General features: G+C 43.8%; 1 protein-coding gene and 1 non-coding gene across 2 annotated transcripts in view; one reads left to right on the forward strand and one right to left on the reverse strand.

Moving 5' to 3' along the window:
* rfng (RFNG O-fucosylpeptide 3-beta-N-acetylglucosaminyltransferase) overlaps positions 1-17,108 on the forward strand; it is a 58,127-nt gene extending 41,019 nt beyond the window's left edge. The window contains exons 4-8 of the mRNA XM_078225545.1: positions 1,869-2,022; positions 2,833-2,918; positions 7,418-7,583; positions 9,339-9,424; positions 12,324-17,108. Of these exons, the coding sequence (XP_078081671.1) occupies positions 1,869-2,022; positions 2,833-2,918; positions 7,418-7,583; positions 9,339-9,424; positions 12,324-12,387 (556 nt within the window). The 3' untranslated portion in view covers positions 12,388-17,108. The remainder of the gene's footprint in view (positions 1-1,868; positions 2,023-2,832; positions 2,919-7,417; positions 7,584-9,338; positions 9,425-12,323) is intronic.
* On the reverse strand, positions 11,158-11,340 carry LOC144502095 (U2 spliceosomal RNA). Its single transcript, XR_013499256.1, has one exon. It is a non-coding gene; the product is annotated as a U2 spliceosomal RNA (small nuclear RNA).
* Positions 17,109-23,444: the final 6,336 nt, after the last annotated feature.

A 23,444-nucleotide genomic window follows, 5' to 3' on the forward strand; every position in this document is an offset into this window, starting at 1 on the left:
CCCCCCCCCCCCCCCCCGCCCCCCCAGCACTTAAGGTCGGGTAACCACTGAACTCCCTCCCCCACCCCCAGGACTCTGCCGTCCCCCCTGCCCTGCAATCCTCGAAACTTACCTTTTCCTGGGTTCCTGGGATTTTGGGTTCCAGGGGCTGCTTGCAGGCCCAGTCTTTCCACTACAGCTTCTGGTGCTGCAGGGATTAGAGAACTGCCAGCCAATCAGATTAGCATTGCTGCCTCACAGTGCCAGAGACTCGGGTTCAATTGCGGCCTTGGGTGACTCTCTGTGTGGAGTTTGCACGTTCTCCCCGTGTCTGCGTGGGTCTCCTCCGGGTGCTCCCACAGTGTGCAGGTTAGGTGGATTGGTCATGCTGAATTACCTCTTCGTGTCCAAAGATGTGTGGGTGAAGTGGATTAGCCATGGTAAATGCGTGGAGTTACAGGGTGGGGGAGTGGGCCGGGTAAGATGCTCTTTAGTGAGTCAGTGCAGACTCGATGGGCCAAATGGCCTCCTTCTGCACTGTACGGATTCTAGGATTTTTCTTCCCCAAACTTGCTCATTGGAGTGTGAAATCATTGCGGGGCGGACAGTGCTGGTGGGAGTGTGTTCCCCGCTGACTCTTTGGATGGTTGGACAGGAAACGCTGCGATCCTAAAAACACTTGGCCCCAATATACTTCAGTGAAGGAAAGTTGCTGTCCTTAGCTGGTCTGGTGTATATGTGGACTCCTATTCACGACCAATGTGCTTGGCTGTTACTCACGGTTTACAGCATGGAATCAGACCCTTCGGCACAACTGAGAGACAGAGAGAGCGTTACGCAGAGAGAGTGTTACGCAGAGAGAGCGTTACGCAGAGAGAGGGCCTAGCAAGTCATTGTGTTGTATCAAACTCTTACAAAGAATGACAAACTGCAGCAGTTAAGGAGCACCATAGCCTTCCCAGGGCCACCAGAGACAGACAATAAATGCCAACCTTGCTAGTGATGTCCAAAATGCCAAGATTCAGAGTTCTTTATTTGGTGAATTTTCAATCTCCGCTGTGCCACTAGACGATTGAAAGTGATGATTTCTCCCAAGAAAGGAAGAAAATCAAGAGAGCAAATTTCACCAGGCTACAGGCCCACTCCTGCCAGCAATGAGAAGTCACTCACTCTCATTCTCAATCTGGAAAGTGTATGGCGAAAAGGAAAAGCTCAACATGTGAGGAAAAGAAAGCACAATTTTTATATAAAAATAGCCTTTTATTCTGTGAAGCATATTAGATAGAACATGATTGCCACATGTGAATCTGCCACAAGTACACACAGTGTTCCGATGGTTTGCTTACCACATTTGGCTTTACTATAGGGAAAATGCAGCAAACTATTAATTGGATACACTTCTTTCACTCACCACAGGATTATGCTGCAATCCTCATTATCTTCTGAAGCTAGGCCTCCACTTTCAAGTTTACAGGCAGATGAATTTATTTTGTAATACATTTAAACATTTAAAAAAGGGCAGCACAGTGGTTCGTGCTGCTGCCTCACCGCCTGGGACCCGGGTTCAATTCTGGCCTCGGGTCACAATCTGTGTGGAGTCTGCACATTTTCCCCATGTCTGCGTGGGTTTCCTCAGGGTGCTCCGGTTTCCTCCCACAGTCCAAAGAGGTGCTAGGTTGACTGGCCATGCTAATTTGTCCCTTAGTGTCAGGCAGACTAGTGTTAAGGGGCTAGGATTGTTGTTGGTGCAGGTTTGATGGGCCGAATGGCCTCCTCCTGCACTGTAGGGATTCTATGAAAATATTTTGTCATAATGTCATAACGTTCATCCCTAGAGCTGTGTATTGCCTTAAGTATTAAGTCATTTCTATTTAAATATTGTTTTCTAGATGGTTTTGCCACGTTGATGATGATAATTATGTAAATATTCGTAGTCTGCTCTACCTGTTATCTGCGTACTCGCACACACAAGATGTCTATATTGGCAGGCCAAGTCTAGATCATCCAGTGGAGGCTGCAGAGAGGGTGAAGAGTGATGGGTCGGTAAGTGTCGCACGAGTAGATAATAATTGGGTATAAGAATCCATATGCCAATGTCAAAATTACTGTTACGTTTCCTCAGTGGCAGGAAATTGAGTTACATATTGATGAGTCCAAGCTGCCCTGTTTGTAGTCTCTATTTTCTGTCAGAGTTCTAAAAATCAGCTCTTTGGGCTGATCTAGTCATAATTTGGGGTGGCACGGTGGTTAGCACTGCTGCCTCACAGCACCAGGGACCTGGGTTCGATTCCCGGCTTGGGTCACTGTCTGTGCGGAGTTTGCACATTCTCCCCGTGTCTGTGTGGGTTTCCTCCCGGTGCACCGATTTCCTCCCACAGTCCAAAGATATGTGGGTTAGGTTGATTGGCCATGTTAAATTGACCGTAGTGTCAGGGGGATTAGCAGGGTAAATGTGTGGGGTCACGGGACTAGGGCCTGGATGGGATTGTGGTCGGTGCAGACTCGATGGTTCTGTACTTTAGGAATTCTATGATTCTAATTCCACCTGGAATAGAAACATAGAAAATAGGAGCAGGAATAGATTTTTTTGTCCCTTTGAGCCTGCCCCACCTTTCATTATGATCATGACTGATCATCCAACTCAATAGCCTGTTCCCGATTTCTCCCCATATCCTTTGATCCCTATAGAAATATAGAATTCTGGCCCCTGAAGAAAGCCAGACTCAAATTGCTTGAGATTTTCAATTTAAAAATGTAACTTAGCAACTGTCCGACCAGACAAATTGTACCAGTTTAGCCCTGTCTTTGTTACAAACGGAATAGTAGAGATGTGGTCTTGTTTGTGTCCTTCAGACATCTGTGAAGTTCTGGTTTGCTACAGGAGGAGCTGGGTTCTGTATCAGCCGTGGACTGGCACTAAAGATGAGTCCGTGGGCCAGGTACCTTCTCTGATATATGCTAACAATCCAGTTAACTGCATTCATCAATGAATATTTTTGCTGTATGTGCTTCCCCTCTTATTTATTTCACTTGTGCTTGAGAATCTGAAATATATCTGCTCAGTTGATAAAATCTGCCACTGCCGGCTGAGTGTTCTCTGTGGTGTTGGTGTCAGGTTGGCTCAGTTGTTATCATTCAAGGCTTTAAAACTGAGTTCAGGCCTATGCCAAAACTTGAGCACTTATTTCAGATTGTATCCCCCTGCAGGACTGAGGTTGCATCGTTGAGGCTGCATCGTTGGTTGTCCTGTCCATCAGATGGGATGTTAAACCAGCTCCCTGCCTGCTTACACCCCAGGTCTTCAGAACAAAGCCAGCTTAATGGGCTAAAAGACCTTTCTGAACCCTGGGATTTTGCAATGCTCTGTACCTTGCACTGGCATCAATATATTTTGTTCGCATGCTTTGTGTTAATTCCTCACTCATTACCAAGGGTTTTGTAAAATTGCTAGGAACAGAATTACACTGGTATCGAGGCTGGGTAGAAGTTGTGTTCTGCAGGAATCCACTTGGTTCCCATCATTACAGCATCTCTGTGTGTTCTGTACATATACTTCAAGTTTTTTTATTCATTGGATACAAGTTAGGCTAGGGGAGAAAAAAACCAGAGGGCCTGGGTTAAGGGTGAAAGGAGAAAAGTTTAAAGGGAATATTAGGGGGGGGCTTCTTCACGCAGAGAGTGGTGGGAGTGGGGAATGAGCTGCCGGATAAAGTGGTAAATGCAGGATCACTTTTAACATTTAAGAAAAACTTGGACAGGTTCATGGATGAGAGGGGTGTGGAGGGATATGGTCCAAGTGCAGGTCAGTGGGACTAGGCATAAAATGGTTGGGCACAGGCAAGAAGGGCCAAAAGGCCTGTTTCTGAGCTGTAATTTTCTATGGTTCTAAGTGTAGCTGGCAAGGCCAGCATTTATTATTCATCTCTAATTGCCCTTGAAAATGTGGTGAGCACCTTCATGAAATGCTGCAGTCTATGTGGTGTAGTTCACCCACAGTGCTATTAGAAAGGGTGTTCCAGAGCTTTGACCCAGTGACAGTGAAGGAACAGTGATATAGTTCCAACTCAGGATGGTGTGCGACTTGGAGGGGAACGTGCAGGTGGCGGAGTTCCCGTGCATCTGCTGCACTTGTCCCCCTTGGTGGTAGAGGTCGCAGTTTTGGAAGATGCTGTTGAAGGTGCCATGGCAAGTTGCCGCAGTACATCGGATACATGTTACACACTGCTGCCACTGTGCGTCGGTGGTGAAGGAGTGAATGTTTAATGTGGTGTACAGGGTGTCTAATCAAACTAATTGTCTTGTCCTTGTAGGTGCTGAGCCTCTGTCCTACTCTTGTAGTTGGAGTATTTATATGGCTGGTCCAATTAGTTTCTGGTCAATGGTAACCCCCCCACCCCCAGGATGTTGGTGGTGGAGATTCAGCAATGGTAATGCTGGGAAACGTCAAGGGGAGATGTTTAGATTCTCTGTTATTGAAGATGGTCACTGCCTGGCACTTGTGTGGCTTGAATGTTATTTGCCATTTATTGCCCAAACCTGAATATTGTCCAGGTCTTGCTTCATGTGGGCACGGATTGCATCAGTTCTGAGGAATTGTGATGTTGCTGAACATTGTGCAATCATCAGTGAATATCCCTACTTCTGACCTTTATAATGGAGAGAAGGTCATAGATGAAGCAGCTGAAGATGGTTGGGCTTCAGACATTATGTTTCTCAGGAAATAAAGACAAAATAACATTGAGAGCAGATAACTCACAATCATCATACATGTTTGAAAGTACTGTTTACTTTAGCTCAGAGTACCAAATGATCATTTTCTCCACAAATGACATTGGTCAACATAGGGTGGCACTGTGGCAGGGACCTGAGTTTGATTCTGGCGTTGGGTGACTGTGTGGAGTTTGCACATTCTCCTTGTGTCTGCGTGGGTTTCCTTCGGGTGCTTTGGTTTCCTCCTGCAGTCCAAAGATGTGCAGGTCTGGTGCATTGGCCAAAGACGTGTAGGTTGAGTGGATTAGCCATGGTAAACACACAGGGTTACAGGGATAGGGAGGAGGGAAGGGCCTGGGTGGGATGTTCTTTCAGAGAGTTGGTACAGACTCAATGGGCCAAATGGCCTCTTTCTGCACCATAAGGATTCTATGATTCATCTATTATTGATCTTTACTGCAGCAAACAATTTCTGTAAATATTCCATGTTGACTCTCGCCAATTAAAATCTTCTACACCTGATCAACAAGAAATAAAAAAGTCACTTGCTACAACAGCCAGTAAAAACGCAAATGTATGACTGATACTTGCAATCACTGTGTGTACAGCTTGAAATTATTCAACAGCCTGCCTTAATCACTCCACAGAAAATTCAAGTAGTTGATGGTGAAATACAGAGTGCAGATTCATAAATTGCACAAAAACTTGTTGAGCTTGGCCACGGCTATTGAAAGCGGAACAACATGAGTATTGCCCACACATATACGGCTTGTTTGAATTCACAGCTGCATTCACTCAGCTGTTAGACTGTGTGTACTGTAAAAACAAACTATCGTGGGCCTTTTCCTGCTGGCTGCAGCTACTTCCTCGTAGGTCATTCTACGGTTTGGCTACCATATCTCAGCATTTCTCTGGGTCTCAACTGAATTTTGCCGCTCCACTCTGTTTCTAGACCGTTACAGCCTATTGGTTCATATCACACTTACATGGATCTGTGTATGCAGTCAGGTGAGAAGGGCAGAAAGGCTCCCCACATTGTCCACCTCTCAACTGACTGCAACAGGTGCTTTTAAAAGAATACGCTTGCCAATTTAGTGAGTGTTTAACTGTTTAAGAGCTGTGGAAGCAAAAGACACACAGGCAAATTTGCTTGTAAGCTTTAACAAGCAAGGGGCGGCACGGTGGCACAGGGGGCAGCAAGATGGCACAGTGGTTAGCACCGCTGCCTCACAGCGCCAGGGACCAGGGTTCGATTCCCGGCTTGGGTCACTGTGCAAACTCCACACCGACGTTCTCCCCGTGTCTGCGTGGGTTTCCTCCGGGTGCTCCAGTTTCCTCCCGCAGTCCAAAGATCTGCGGGTTAGGTGGATTGGCCATGCTAAATTGCCCCTTCGTGTCAGGGGGACTAGCTAGGGTAGATGCATGGGGTTATGGGGATAGGGCCTGGGTGGGATTGTGGTCGGTGCAGATTCGATAGGCCGAATGGCCTCCTTCTGCACTGTAGGGTTTCTATGAAGAGAGAGCAGTATTTGTGATAGCTAACACTGGATTGAAATAAAAGCAATGAAAGTGCTCTGATTCTCTAACATTGATTGAAAGCACAATCTGTGAGATTGAAACAGATGAAATATCTCTTGTCTGTCAAAGAACCTGTAATTTGATTATTTTCTGACTGGTATTGTTTTAACTGATCATAAATTTATCACAACTATTACAGTTACAGTTTTCCCAGGAAGCACGTGGCACCATCTTAAGTGGATAGACACATCTCATAGGATATACACACTTGTCCATGGTTTGCTCTTCAATTTCACATTCCTAACCTTGAATTCATTACAGCATTCCAGCGATCATCATGTAACAAGTAAACTCTCAGCCACTGTTCAGGGAGAGACAATGTCATCGTGGTAATGTCGTTGAATGCCTAGGTTCAAACCCTATCGTGACAGCTGGTAGAATTTAAATTCAATGAATGAATAAAAAGCTAGGTTGTTGCAAAAAAAAAACCTATCTGGTTCACTAGTGCCCAATCGGGAAGGAAATCTGCTGTCTTTACCTGGTCTGGCCTACATGTGACTCCAGACCCACAGAATCGTGGATGACTCTTGACAGCCCTCTGAAATGCCTAACAAGTCACTCAATTCAAGGGCAATTAGGGATGGGCAACAAACGCTGGCCCATGAAAGAATAAAATAAACACTATTTTCACACTCCAGAGTTATTATAACTTGATCAGACTTTTCCTTTAAGGTTATTGTTTGACTCGCATGTGAAGCAATTAAACTGCGACTGTACTTTTCAATTTTTCACTGTAGATTTTTTTGTTGCATGGGGCTATAATTTAATTTCTAACTTGCTCTCTATACTCAGTCTTTCCAATCATCTCTTCACTTTGCCATTTATGTTTCTTCTGTTCTTTCTTTCATTCTCTGTGTCTGCTGCTGCTTCTTTTGCCTTCTTGATTCAAACCTCGAGTGGTTTACAGTTGCGGGAAGTTAATTCTATATATAAATGGCAGGTGCCATCCTTCTTGCTCTTTTTTGTTAATTTGCCCTCGTGCCTTCCATTGTAGCACATATGCCCTTTACTAACTGTCAATCTGTTTTCATTAGAGCTAAGGTTATATCAGGTTCCTCCCTACACTAAATTCAAATGTCTTGCCACTCTAACAATGGTGCAAAACTCCCATTTTATATAAATATCACCCTTGTTTATTTTCTGTCAACAGCTTTGGGAACTTTATAAGTACAGCAGAGAAGATCCGTCTCCCTGATGATTGTACAATTGGCTACATCATCGAAGGCCTATTGGAGGTGAAGATGATTCACAGCGATCTGTTCCACTCTCACCTGGAGAACCTGCAGCAGATCCCACCACCTATTATCCCCAGACAGGTCAGGCTTTTAAATTGCCTGTATTTTTCTAACCACCACGTGTGTGCGTGCGTGTGTTCCAATACCTCATCCATAATCATCAATCATCACATGAGCTTAGACTGCGAATGTTAACAGATAATTTTGACCGTTTGCAAGCTGACTTCAGTGTTGTCCTTGCCTTAGCCAGCATCCACATTTTTTGAGCTCACAGATCACATATTTCCACTCTCCTCAACCAAGAGGTGATAAAACTAATGGCCGAACACTACCCCCCTTTCCCTGGCCACCCACAATACTTCCTCAGTTGCTCCCATCGTACTCAACATAATCCAGGAGTCAAACCTGGATCTTCTGCTTTGTATGGCCCAGTACCATGCAAATAGTGTTATTTACCAATGGGATATTGAAGCATTATCTCCAATCCATCCTCATGGATGGAGCCCTAAGTTTCTGGGCTCACAGAGTGGACATACAGCAGAGCTGCACCCAAAGAGACCCTGGTGCTCATCACACTATTATGTGCAACAGCATTAACTCAAGCATGAAGGAGTGCCCTTGGGTGTATTCCTGATGAGCTTTCTTGAGAACCAGTGACACACTCTTGGCACAAGACCAGCAATAATTGACTAGGACCAGCTATAATAAATCCACAGGCTGACTGCTAATTTGAGCAGGGGCCTGCCTTGGGCAGAATTCTAGCCAACTCAAACGTGGCACGTGACTCCTAATTTCCAAGACTGCAAGACCAAGTACAGGAAACTCCATAGCCGGAAATTCCCTCAGCATCCTGCCTTCCTTTCACTGGGCTCCATGATTGCTGGGAAGAATCCAGCAAACAGGATCCAATCCAGCAAACAGGATCCAATCCTGAGGTTTGGCTTGGAACCCTAATCACATGACTGCCTCTTGCTGCAAAATGGCTATCCTTTGAAAGTCAAGGTAGAGGAGACAGTGTCTCACAGGCAGCCTATGAAATAAAATCTCCTGGTCAGTGACGTCTGCAGATGAAGAAGCAACTTGCTGGAATAAAAAGAGAAAATGCTGGATAAACACAGCAGGTCTAGTAGCGTCTGTGGAGAAAGAAACACACTGAATGTTTCGAGTCGATATGAGCCGACTACAGAACTGAAAAGGGGCAGAAAGTGATTAATTATATACTTGGAGGGAGGGGAATGGAGCAAAATGGAAATTCACTCACCCCAAAAAACTTGCTGGAACTATTTTTCCTGCTCTCATGGACACCTTGGGGTGAATTTTCCCGTCCCACCCACCACGGGAATCGTAGCGGGCGGGACACGGACCAGGCACAGGTCCGTTGACCTTGGGCAGAATTTTCCGGCATTGGGGCAAGCGCAGCTGGAAAATCCCGCCCTTAATGTTGAAACTTAATGATGTGGGATTTCAACACGTTTATTCCAGTTTTAAATGATGCCTCCCCCACCCTCTGCCTCGACCCCAGATTGGCTCGGTGCTCTGACCACCTCCCTCAGTGCACCCGAACAGGCGCCGGAGTGTGGCGACTCAGGGTTTCTCACAGTAACTTCATTGCAGTGTGAATGTTAGCCTACTTGTGATTAATAAATAAACTTTAGTCAGGCGTGGAGTTAAAAGGTGGCCAGTTTGCGGAATTTCCCCCATTGAAGCAGGCACATGTATTTCAGGCCTTTGAACATGATGCATCCAGCAAGAAAGTACATAATGAAACACTACATTCTGAGCTTTTTCATTGCTGACAAAATGCAGTACCTAAGCTATTAATTGCAATTGTTTTAGGTCACCTTAAGTTATGGAAGTTCGGAAATCAAGCGGAACATACTGCGAGTCCAGGGGCCATTCAGTCTGGCAGAGGATCCTTCACGGTACAGTGACAAGCTTTTCATTTTCACCTACTAAAGACAAATTGATCGCGTTATTTGCCAGTACCTCAAAAGATTTATAGTCAATCAACTGACGTACATAGGAGCTGCTATTTATAAAAGTTTCAACCTTTCCAGTAAGGATATTTCATACAAGAATAGCATGAATCTATGAAGCATCTTAACTAAACATTTTAAATGCAAGACATTTCAGAAATAGTTTAAGAATGAGTTTTTAACAAAAATAAAATATTTTTGTCTAGCTGGTCGATGGCTCTTCCTTTAAATCCACTGTTACAATTCTGAGTTTTATAAAATTATATTGTGGGACTGTGGCTTTAATGTAAAATGGTGGAAGTCACATGATCTGTTCTGAAGTCCATCTGACAGCCAGCCTGGATGGTTTGATTATTAGACTGAAGGAGACCCAAATTGTTTTATTGGACTAAAGATGCAAGGTGTTTATACTTGGGAGATAATGGCAACAGCCTGCATGCCTACAGAGAAGTTATATAAGATTTACAAGGGTCTTGCGAGTCTTGCAAGGGAGCCATACTGTGAGTCTTCCAAATCCCAGGAAAATGTTGAAAATGTCGGGTTGTAAGTAGTTGTGCTTTTAGCTGTCCATTTACTTCCAAGATGAAAGAGAGCTGGACTCTCAAGGATAGCTAATCAGCATCTCTACCCAGATACAAAGCCCATGTGATTCACATTGCCATGGAAATGGGCTTCTAGAGGGGAAAGATTTCTAAGATATCCCTGAAAATTCAGACACAGTTAGTCTGCCAGGTTTTGGGGGAGAGAGGCACTAGGGGCTGAATGCCGGTGGGAGTTCCCGTTTGGATTAGAAAGACCAAATTTGCAGAGAGTTAAAACAAGCTGGAAGATTTGCATAGCTTTAGCTAGAGGGCGACACCCCCAGGAAAACTCTCTCAATGAAAGACAGTTCTGGAGTTAAAAGTTTCCATGCTGGGAAAGGTAAAGATTGGAAGGAAACCCTCAGGAACTAAGAACGATCTTGGACTTTGGAAGAATTGCATGTCTACTCAAAGAATTTGGTTGTTTTAGAAGTTCTGTAGTTTAAAGTACAGATTACTTTGTAAAATAGTGTTTAGATGATAATGCTTTTAGTCTGTTACAGTAAATACCTTAAAATGTAAAATCATAGCAACATAGAAAGCAGGAGCAGGCCATTCAGCCCATCGACCCTGTTCTGCCATTCAAACAAATTATAGCTAATCATCTACCTCTGTGATTTTCCTGTGCTATCCCTTGATGTCATTAGTCTCCAGAAATCTATTATATTCTGTCTTGAACATGCTCAGTGGTTAAGCATCCACAGCCCTATCGGGTAGAGAATTCCAAAGATTCACTGCCCTCTGAGTAAAGAGATTCCTCTTCATCTCGGTCTTGGATGGTCTACCCTTAATTCTGACAGTGTCCCCTAGTTCTAGACTCACCATCCAAGGGAAACGTCCTATCCACATCTACCCTGCAGGAAGTTTCAATGAGATCACCCCTCATTCTTTGAAACTCTAGACCATACAGGCCCAGTCTCCTCAATGTCTCCCCATGAGACAGCATCACAAGGATAACAACCGTGTTGCGATTCAGTATTTTTTTTAGTTACATCCAATCAAAGTCCAATTCAAAGTCTCAAACAGCAAGACATTACAGATCCAAGCTGACAAGACAGGCTGGCCTCTTCCTGTCTTGGGCCTGATCTACATGATCCAAACTGATAGGAGCAGGCATTGCACCTCCTCCAGTGCTTGATCTTATTGGCATCTTAGCCAAAAGGCCCAGATGCCATTTTTAGAAATTGCTTCAAATGAAGCCTCAGTGTAACCTCACTGACTTCTATCAAGCGCAGGACAGCAAAACTACACTTGATCTTAGCCAAAAGGCCAAGAAGCAATGATGACTCGGTATTTTTTTTTTGGTTACAGGCCTGAGAGTGGATTAACACAGACTCAAATAAGGCTGTGTGATTGGTCAGAACTGACGATACCTCTTTAAAGTTTGTGTGATCAATCATTCAAAATCTAGGAAATCCCAATAACTCTTTCCCAGGACATGGAAAGATCTATTTTGTTGAGGATTTTTTGTTGGGAGACAAAACACTAGCTTTGCAAGATGTGATGTGATCTGGAGCGAGTGTCTGGAGTAATATGCAAATCGCACCATTTGATGGCATGCCGAAGATTCGGAGGTGGTTGATAAGACAGTAATGAGCTGGGTTAGAGCTGTTGCTAGGAGACCTGTCACTTCCACACAGCGTGGGGCTGGATCAGCGTGTGATTGTAACTTTCAGCTGCGACCTGCAAAGCAGCTCCTTACAGGCCCGCTGCCATTGGATGGCAAGATGGGCTGCTACTCTTCTGAGAAATGCAGAACTAACACCACTTCAGTCGCATCAAAAGCAAGGGTCAGCTGTTGGACTCCAGGGTCACTTGCCTGTAGACTCATGCCTGTACTTTTGAGTTTACTTTCCCTTTCCTTTCTCTTCATTTCTTTTTTCACTTTTTTTACGCTCTTCCTTTTCAATCTTGGCAATGAATTGTAGTGCTTCATGAGCCTTTCCTATGCCAATAACCATGTTTTCCCTTTGAGTTCTGACATTCCTCTATAATACTGCATGCAGAGATTTCCATTCATCACAAATGCACTCCTTCCATATATCTGAATCAGAACTTAGAGCGACATGTAATTATGGTGATCAGCTAACCATGGAAATTTAATACAAAAGGAACTTTGGGCCAGCATTTCAAACTATTTGGGTATATACGGTACACCCAAATCTGAGGATCAGTCCTACTGTCCTCCTGCTAATTGTGTGTATATAAATAAATAGAATGGCCCAAATTACATCCTATTTTAATATCATCTTGTTTTCCTGCAGGTTCAAGTCTATACATTGTCTCCTCTATCATGATGCCTGGTGTCCTGCCAAAGACAGACACTGATTAATGAAAATCATTTTGAACCCTTTGTCCATCAGTGGCAGTCCTTTTGATGAACTCCAAGTGAACGAAAAAGGATCTTTATAATATCAAAGAAGATAAAGACTGCAAAGATCCAAAACAGAACTGCATGTTGTACATTATTCCTTCATAACTAGATATTACATTTTTGATGTGTCTAAAACTGCATGTATTCTGCAAAAGGAAGCAGCAAACCAATTCTTTCCGATTGAAAATGTCATGTCTTGATTGAACTGACATTGACAACTCTGACCCTTTACCTTGGGTGTACCTGTGTTAACAGGATTCACTGAGGTGGGTCTGCAATTAATCTGTGTTAAAGCTATGTGCCAAAGTGCTAATGTTACCTCTTCTAAATTTAACCTGCTCTTCTGCTTTGCAGTTTGGGGTGGTAAATTATACCATAATTTGGCTTTATACCAGCAGAGACTTATTGGAGTCACTCAGAAATGACGTTTCTCATTCTTCCATTTCCTGTGTATACGAAGATCTTTGGCAAAATGCTGATGGATGGTTATGGGATGGTGCCGTCCTGCTAACTTGGTAACTCTGAGTCCTATCTATATGTTTGGTGCAAATGAGTTTAGTGTGTGCAATTCGATTCTAGAAAAAACACGTTGGCAGATTGTTGATGGTTGTTATGCCAACAAAGAAACTCTCTGCTTTCCTACAGAGATGCCTTGTTCCTTAATGTAGCAGTTGACACTTACATCTCTGTGAGATGGTGTGATTTTCTATAGGTGTATAAACTGTGGCTTCATAGTGCCATATAACGGAATGATTTGGGGACATTTGCCACTGAATCAATGAAATGTGCGCTGACTGACCAGGTAGAGTCACATTCTTGATTTTTTTTTCGTATTTGAACCAGATTGGAAATTAGAACTGTGCCTACCAATTATTTTGGTAATTGAATTGTTGTTGGTCATTGCAATGCTTTGATTGCGTACTCGGACAAACCTAATCATCATAAAATGGCCCGACTTCCTAATTAAATGCGTCTGCATTGCCTGCATAGTGTTATATTAAACATTGCCATGCTAATTTGTCTAGTTCTATCGGATTTAGTCTCATCAAATGTCTATCTGATTAGGCAGAGACTTAAACATGTTCTGATACTTACTGCAGCAGTGTTATCGATTTCAGTTCACAATATTTGGACAAACTCAACTATCCGCGATACTCAACCAATGCCATGCAAGCTGATAAGTCATTCACATCGATTTTCAGTTTTGAGATAAACCACAGCAACTGGAAATACAAGTGAAATAGCTTCATGCCTTCCAGTTTGACACGGTCAGTAAACTGGCTTGATTCGAGGTGGAATGAATATCCAGAAGGAATATATAGTCGCAATTTTACAAACAAGAATCTCCAAAATCAGACTCTCATCTCCCAATACTAATGTAACTTTGTATACCAGTTTACTCCTTGGCTTACCTCGGTATGGATCTGTCGTCTATTTATCTTTTTGTAGTGGTTAACATTTGCTGCTATTCCAGTCAGGATTTTGTGATATTATTTTAATATTACTCTGCAAAGTCCCAACTCAAAAATAATGTAAATGTGAGCCTTCTGGGTGAATCTTCTGACATGTCTGGAGTTTAAAGAAATACTCCTGAGCTTAAGAAAATGCTCCAAAGATGCGCAGGTTAGGTGGATTGGCCGTGTTAAATTGACCCTTAGTGTCCCTAGATGGATAGGTTAGATGGGTTAGCCATGGGAAATGTGTGGGGTTACGGGATAGGATGGGGGAGAGGGCCTGGGTAAGATACTCTGTCAGAGAGTCGGTGCGGACTCGATGGGCTGCATGGCCTCTTCTGCACTGTCGGGATTTATGATTCTATGACAGTTATGTCACAAGTGTTGATTTGGTCTTCTGACTATCTTTGTTTCTTCACAGCATGGCCAATGCTGGCTCTACTTCCTCCTCAATATTTTTTTCTTTCATGGCATATGGGCATTTCTATTGCTCTGAGGAGCTGTCTTCTTGAGCCACTGCAGTCCAGATTGTGTGGCAGTTTGATGCAACTGTGTGGCTTGCTAGGCCATTTTAGAGAGCATTTTAGAGTCAGCCACATTGTTGCGGGTCTGGAGTCATGTGTAGGCCAGATTAGGTAAGGACGGCATTTAGTGAAGCAGATAGGTTTGTATAACAATGGTTTCTTGGTCACTATTACTGAGACTAGCATTTTAATGGAAGATTTATTAACCGAATTTAAATTCCACCTACTGTTGTGGTGGTATTTGAACCCTTCTCCCTTCAGCATTAACCAGGGCCTCCAGATTACTATTCCGGTGACTTTACCACTATAACACCACCTCCCAAAAAATAAATAATGCCAGTTTTGGTTGCATCAGAAAAGGAACTGGAGTTGGGATACAAAGGGTTGTAGAGATTTACATTTTCCAAGAATTAGCCGGAAGACAGTTTTGTAACCAGTTTTTCCTGTACACTGTGCTCGATTGCTGATACCAAGAATTTTGATAAGCATACCTCTTGCCACGTTTGTAGCACAAGTATATTGAGAAATGGGCTTTGAGATATTCACTAAAATTCAGCTAAGACTATGGCCGGAATTTTACCGACACGCCCGCCTCGATTCCGGGGGCGGACGAGACTCGGAGAACGGCATTCTCCTTTGGCCTCGGGGATCGTACGAATCTCGGGCGGACGTGACGGTAAAACTCCGGCCGATGTGTACAAGTCTGAGAGTGGGTCTCAAGTCCAAGAATCAGACGTAAAAGTGCTACCACTGAACCAAGCTGACATAGAACAAAAAGAAAATTCCACTTCTGGCAGCATGTACATGCATCAGATGGCCTCATAAATTTGATTATACTGGAATTGGATGTACTGGAATTGTTTGCACGTAACACCCCAGTGGGAGCCCTGCCTGCAAAGACAAATGAAGGTTTTTGCAGAGACTTGCTCTGCATTACACAACAACGCTAGGCTTGGAATCTAATTTTTGCTTGGTCATCCCAGCCTACGATTAAACCATGTGCTTTATTTAATTTAGTAACTATTAACTCTTTTTCAGGTAATTGTAAACAACTTGTGCATATTGTACTGGATAATAGTGACCTAATTATATGGTTTGGTCTTCTATTCACTACTTTTTTGCCCCCTAGAATTGTTCATCCTATGAGGCTTTAGCTTTTCCATTGTAAGCTAAGAAATTTGTGTGTTGAATGCGGCTATAAACTATTTGTGTAGGTAGTGAGACAAAGTTCTGTTCCCAGGAGTGTCTTTTGTTAAAAGTCTGAACACGCACAATTCAAATTTTCAGCTGGAGTTTTGTGGGAAATTGTAAAATACAAAAGAGGATGTAATGAATATGCATTGTGTAAGCATAATAAGAGTGGGGCAAGTGGTAAAAGGGAAGGTAAAGATGGAGGCTCCAATATTCCTCAGCCTCCTGACAGAGCCAGCGGAACTTCCATCAAAATTAAGGAGACTCAGTTGTTGGCCATCTCCAAGAATTTTGTTGTTGAGTTATAAGGCGCAACATCTCCAAATGCCCCTTACAAGACGAGCAACAAGAAAGGGGGCAGAACCAGAGTTTGGTGCTTTCGATAGCAGGAGCTCTGTATCAACGGAAACTGGTATTGTTGAGTGAAGTGGAGCCTTGCAGGAGCTGCACTGCAAGGTACCAGTGGGCAAATTCTGATGTAAGCCATTCGGATTTGTTCTCAGGAATTTCGACCGCATTTTAGATGCTTAATGAGTAAATACAAATACATTTTCAGCCTGAAAATGATTTAAGAAATTGGATGCTTTTGGAAATTAAAATGCTTTTGCGATGTATTTTAATGCATTATATATTTGTAGGTATTAGAAGATTATGCCTTATAGACTGTGCCCCAGCCAAGAAAATTCCAAATTTGAGATGTTTGATCTGTTGTTACAGCTTTTGAAGAAGTCAGAATAATGTGTCTCTCTTCTAGTTTGGATAAACAATCGTGTATGTAAACTCTGAGATTTTGTACAAATTCTGAGAAAGTTGATTTTTATTTGAAGAGAAACAAATATAACCACTTTTTTTTTGACTGTATTTCAAGTATAACTTAATTGGTCAAAGGTTTCAATAGAACTCGAGGAGCCTGCTGAGGAGGAACAGCGCTTTGCAATGGACTCTACGACAAACGTAATCATTTTGGCATGCAGACTGTTAATGAAGAACAATGCGGTACAATCACCACCAGAAGAACTGACCGTGGGGGTGAATTGAACAACTGCTCTCCAGGCTAGTGAGCAGAATGAAAAGGTCAATCCTGAGGGGGGGGAAAAGAACATGAACTGCTCACAGATGGATATTCGCAACAGTCCGACTGAGCATGTGCAATACCCATTATAAAGACTGAATAATGCTCGGTGAGATTGTGGACAAACTCATTTATAAACAGTGTTATATCTATAAGTGAAAATAATATGTTAGAAACATGTATGTTTACATTCAGCTGGAAAGGCCAAAGTTATTTTTAAATGTCAAGGATTTAACAGTTCGGATTTTTTAAAAACTGGAGTATCCTTTTATACACCTATTTTGTTTAAATTTATAAATTCAAAGTGATGCAAATGGTAATAAGCAGGTATGGGACTGGTTTGGAACCAGGAATCAGGACTACCAGTACTTTGCTGCACTAAAATGTAGACTGTTCTTAAAACGAAAGAAAGGTTGAATTAAATGATTAAATGTAAACACTTTTCAGTATCTTTGTCGTATTTAGTTAAGCCTCAAAGGTTTTCTTTAATTGGAGCTTTCAAGTGACTTCTCTTGCATTTAGTCTGAATCCTAAGGCCATTGTTAGGAATTGATCAATTAGATGACAGTACGGACCTTTTACACATAATACTGGATGAAGATTACTGCAACTTGCAAATCCATTAACCTATTCACTACAGTGTCTGTCAACAGAGTTTATCTGCATTACCAGTGTGGTGGCACTCTCATCCCTTGAGTCAGAGTGTTGTTGGTTTGAGTCCCCCTCCTGACACTCCAGTGCAGTACTGAGGGAACTCTGCACTATCAGAGGTACCATCTCTGACAGTTAAACCAGAACTGTATCTGCCCCCTTAGGTGGACATACAAGATGCTATTTGTAGAAAAGCAAGGAAGCTCACCCTTGGAGGCAATACTTACCCTTCAACCCACATTGCTAAAACAGATTATCTAGTCTTTATCGCAATGTTTTTGTAGGACCTTGCTATGAGCAGAATGGCTGCTTTTCCCACACTGACATTCAGTCCCACTGACTGATAGAGAATGAATCCCACCCTCACACACTGTACCCGACATTGACTCCAGAGAATCCCTACAGTGCAGAAGGAGACCATTCAGCCCATCGAGTCCACAACTCCACACAGCCCCCATCCCTATAGCCCCCGTATTTACCCTGTTAGCCCCCATGACACTAAGTGGCAATTTAGCATGGCCGATCAACCTGACCCGCACATCTTTGGAGTGTGGGAGGAAACTGGAGTACCCGGAGGAAACCCACGCAGACACTGGGAGAAAGTGCAAACTCCGAATAGACAGTGACCCAAGCCAGGAATTGAACCCAGGTCCCCGGCATTGTTAGGTAGCAGTGCTAACCACTGTGCCACCATCTGCCCCGTCCATGTTTACAGTAACTGCACTTCAAAAGCACTTCATTGACATAAAAATGCAGGTTTGTCCTTGTACCTTCCTGATATTATTTAACAAAATGTGCCATTGTTTTCTGATGAAATTGAGCAGTAGTCAAATTGTAGCAATGCCTCCCTCTGCCAGACACGTTTCTTCATGTTGATCTTATGATCCCATAATATTGCATTGACTAAGACGGTGCTTAACCCAGTCCAAGTTCATATATGAATGATTCACATAGCTCTAACCATATTCTATTTTGATTCCCGCTGTGAATATAAAAAGACATCAATTCTTTCGAGCTGAGCTGGACCAGGTTTAAAAAATGTGGTCACAACGAAAACAAAAATGCTGGAAAATCTCAGCAGGCCTGACAGCATAGATAGCATAGAGAGAGGCCTGACAGCACAGAGAGAGAATAGAGCCAATGTTTCGGGTCTGGTTGACCCTTCGTCAGAGCTGTTTACCACCACAATGTTTTTCAATTGTAAGTGGTCACATCCAGTATAAGCCCAAGTTTTCTATTTTCTCAAAAACGAATATGTATGTGGATTAGTCTGTATTGTGCCTTCATCTCTGCTGTAAATAGCTTATAGAACAGTACAAAGATTCTTGTCTTATTAATCCCCAGAAGTTGTTCTTTCCCTCGCTGATAAATCCTGCTGTACATAGCCATAAAAATAAGTTAGTTGCACAAAATGTTCGTAACTTGGGTGAAACTAATGACTGTAAAACCCTGTGCCAGCTTTGGTGTGATTCCTGGCTGATAGATTGCACATTGGGCGTGCATCAAGCACTACAGCAATCCTTCTCTTCATTCACATTTCCCCTGTGTTTCTCAAATGCATCCTGTTCCAAAAAGACTGCAGATGCAGTCTGTATGAAATAAATTATTAGAGATGCCAGCTGCTATGTATAGTGTTGTGCAGATCTGAGAGCTGAGCTGACCATCAAAAACTGTTATGGGACACACATTCTCAAAGCAGTTGTCAACAATCACTTTGCACGATTCATTTCCGCTGGTGTATGGCAGGGAGTAAAACAGTTTATTTTTTAATGTTGTCTCTATAAGGCAGTCTCTCTCTCCATCTCACTTTATGGGGGCGATTCTCCCATCATGAGCCGCAACTTTTCTGGCGGGTCGGGCTGGGAAATGCTCGTCGTCGGCCTTGTTCCAGGATTTGTGCGTGCGCTGGGAACGCACGCGCATCTCCCTGAGCCAGAGAACAGTCGGAGACCAGACCAAGCTGGAAACTGGTGGGAAGACAGGTAAGTCATTTGAATCTTTTTTTAATGTAGTTTAAATATGTTTTCAAGGTCATTATCGGGAACTTGCCGGTCCCGATTGAATCTCCCATCCCGCCAGGAGTACTTCATTCCGGCGGGGTTAAGAGTAGCTCCTCACATTTGGGGAACTACCGGGAGACCCTGCCAGAATGAAGGGGAGGCAATCGGGGGCCCCCCAGGGGGTTGGGCGGTGGGAGGGTGGTGCCGCCTGGGCATGGGCATCCTGGCAATGCCAGCCTGTGCCCCGGCACTGCCCAAGGGGCAAAGTGCCCATGCCGAAGGGGCACCTTGGCATCAGGCATTGGGCAGTGCCAAGGTGACGGGACCTATTGTGGCCGGGGCCTAGGGATGATCGATGGGGGTGGGGGTTCCACTGCCACTCTGCATGGGGATCGGTCTGGGATGGAGGGAGGGCAGCGATTGGGGGGGGGGGGGGAGGGTGACTGACCCTGGGGGTGGGGCTCGGCGGGGGGGGAGGGGGGGCATGGGCTGGACATCAGGGCACTCCCGTGGGAGGGAGGGGGTCAGGGCTGGCTTGGGGCCGCGATCGGGCCGGGGGGGGAGCTGGAGGGGCAGCACTGTCGGGGTCCCAGGCTGGCCAATGATCGAGCTGATCAGCAAACGGAGAGACTGATAGATCAGGGCCACTGCGCATGCGCAGAGTTCCAGAAGTGTCAGATTCTGGCACGAATAGCCCCCCCCCCCCCCCCCGGGGTTTCACGACTGGGACCTCTGCAGTACACAGAGTGGGAGATTCAGGTCTGAAGCTGCACTGAAAAAACAGTTGTGATCTCGATCAGTTTCCCCACCAATTCAGCACTTTTGGGAGAATCGCCTCCCATGTTTCTAGAACACTTGAAGGGGTTAAATCAAGTAATTGAATTTCACTTGATGAATAAGGTTCTAGAGTAATAACAATCACAGTGCCTGGTATCCATTAGCTAATCTATATGCTGATATACCATGGAAGGTTAATGCACAGCTTTAATGTTATTGAAAATAAATTGATTCTGTCTCTTATGATCAAAATTAATGGAGATTTTTAAGAATAAAGTGATACCAAGACATGATTGCTGTTTTATTTTTGATACACTTGCCATTTTTCAGAGCTGACTTCTATTGGATTGCTCTATTGTTAAGCGTAGACTAGGACATTTTGTTTTTTGGTTTATTCTCATGATTTGAGCTTCTCTCAGTTAGGAGGGTGGGATATTGGGGACTTCTCCATAGCTCAGGGGACTTGCACTGGAATTGTTTGACTAATACATCAGATTTCAGAATCTGGATTCATTCGTCATTGTCATTTCATTCATGTTTTTTCCTCATGGGTTGCTCAGCTGGCTTCGTGTTTTAGATGAGTTGGGAATTTAGTATCCACCAAGAAAGTAGCAGTCCAATAGATTGGACTAATACTTTGGGTTCTGAAATAAAAGGAAGCAGGTGTACACCTGAGAATACAGTAGCTGCTAGCGCACGCGCGCACACACACACACACCCCCGTCCCACCCATCCCCAGCTTAATGTATTCCAGGCTTTCGGTCATGCCATTGTGGAAAGATGGCTCACATTTACACAGATGCCCCACCTCCACAGCTAGTTATGATGTAGGTCATGAACAAATAGATTACACTGCCATGAAATATTGACCAAAGCCTTTGAAAACTCACACGAGATCTACAGCAGAGGTGAAAGACACCAACTCATCCTAGCTGTGCCAGCTGTTTGCTGGAGCAATGCAAACCTGATGTCTTTGCCCTGCTCTCATTCCAACACATTGTGTCGTCTTATGCTTCAACTGCTTATAGTTACCAAACTTTCCCTTTCTAAAGAAGCTTTGATCTACAACTACCCCTTGTGACAAAGCAGTCCATGCTTCAACAACCCTCTGAAGAAATTTCTCCCGACCCCTCTCATTCCCTTTGTGATCACTTTAAGTTGATGACCGCCTCACCACTGACTCTCCAATCACACTAGACTTTCCTTAGTCACCGATCAAAATCACTTAATAATTCTTATAATTTCTGCTAAACCTGCTTTTATCGCCTAACCTCCATTGAAAATACCCCCAATATTTCAAATTTCTCTTCATTGTTTCCCAATGCTGGCATCATCCTGCACAATCTGTGTTATCTTTGGCTTAAATTCCATTTTTATACAAGGCCACTTACAACTGCACACAGTACTCTAACTGTGACCTAATCAATATTTTCTACAAGTTCATAATTTCTTCTCGATCCTGCGTTCTCTGCCTGGGCTTACAAAGCTCAGAATTCTACTAACTTTATTGAGATTACCTAGTTGCACTTGTACATTGTGAGAATTGTGTATTCAATCACAAATGAGGCAGCATGATGGCACAGTGGTTAGCACTGCTGCCTCACAGCGCCAGGGACCCGGGGGTTCAATTCCCAGCTTGGGTTACTGTCTATGCGGAGTCTACACGTTCTCCCCGTGTCTGCATGGGTTTCCTCTGGGTGCTCTGGTTTCCTCCCACAGTCCGAAAGACGTGCTGGTTAAGTGCATTCTCCCTCAATGTACCCGAACCAGCGCTGGAGTGTGGCGACTAGGGGATTTTCACAGTAACTTCATTGCAGTGTTAATGTAAGCCTACTTGTGACCCTAATGAATAAACTTAAATTTTAAAAATCCTCCATTATTTCCATTAAGTGAATATACTCTTAATCTTTAAAATATATTAGTACGATATTTGGTATTGGTCATTACAACGGGATGTACGTTAGTAACACTCTCAATAAAAGTGGAAACTTTAATCACATGTAGCAGGCTCAAGTGATGCCAGGATCCTGTGTCTGTCAAGGCTGAGGATTGTTTTAACTTCTCATTGTGATTAGAGGTGCTGACAGAGGTAGAGAACTATCTTATTCATGGAATCTTTCACATCTACCCGAAGCAGGACCTCAGTTTATTACTAAGATAAAAGCAAATTACTGCAGATGCTGGTATTTGAAACAAGATGTGGAGGTGCCGGCGTTGGACTGGGGTAAACACAGTAAGAAGTCTCACAACACCAGGTTAAAGTCCAACAGGTTTATTTGGTAGCACGAGCCATGAGCTTTCGGAGCGCTGCCCCTTCAGGTGAGTGGCAGTTCTGTTTACAAACAGGGCATATAAAGACACAAACTCAATTTACAAAATAATGGTTGGAATGCAAGTCTTTACAGGTAATCAAATCTTAAAGGTACAGACAATGTGAGTGGAGAGAGAGGGTTAAGCACAGGTTAAAGAGATGTCTCCAGCCAGGACAGTTAGTGAGACTTTGCAAGCCCAGGCAAGTCATGGGGATTACAGATAGTGTGACATGGACCCAAGATCCCGGTTGAGGCCGTCCTTATGTGTGCAGAACTTGGCTATCAGTTTCTGCTCAGCGACTCTGCGTTGTCGTGTGTCATGAAGGCTGCCTTGGAGAACGCTTACCCGAAGATCAGAGGCCGAATGCCCGTGATGAACACACTCACCTGACGAAGGGGCAGCGCTCCAAAAGCTAAGATTGATAACCTGTAAAGACTTGCATTCCAACTATTATTTTATATATTGAGTTTGTGTCTTTATATGCCCTGTTTGTGAATAGAACTCCCACTCACCTGATGAAGGGACAGCGCTCCGAAAGCTAGTGGATTTTGCTACCAAATAAACCTGTTAGACTTTAACCTGGTGTTGTGAGGCTTCTTAATTTGAAACAAGAACAGGAAACAAGAACATGCTGCCTGTCTGGTTTTAGTTCAGACAGGCAGCAAGGTCGGTGCAGGCTCGGAGGGCCGAAGGGCCTGTTCCTGTGTTGTAATTTTCTTTGTTCTTCTTTGAAATGTTGGAAAATCTCAGCCCACCTGACAGCATCTGTGGAGAGAGAATGGAGCCAACATTTCCATGGATGCTGCCAGACCTGCTGAGATTTTCCAGCATTTTCTGTTTATGCCTCAGTTTACCATCTCCTCCATTTGAGTAGGGGCGGTGGGTGGGATATTTCATTCCTGCCCACCGCAGGCATCATCGTGGGTCGGGTGGAAAATTTGACGGACCAGCAAAAGGTCTGTTGACTTTAGATGGAAATTTTCAGTCACACATAGGGCGGGACTGGAATAATCCCATCTCTCCCCCCCC

Source organism: Mustelus asterias, chromosome 12, assembly GCF_964213995.1.
Source record: "Mustelus asterias chromosome 12, sMusAst1.hap1.1, whole genome shotgun sequence".
Taxonomy (NCBI): domain Eukaryota; kingdom Metazoa; phylum Chordata; class Chondrichthyes; order Carcharhiniformes; family Triakidae; genus Mustelus; species Mustelus asterias.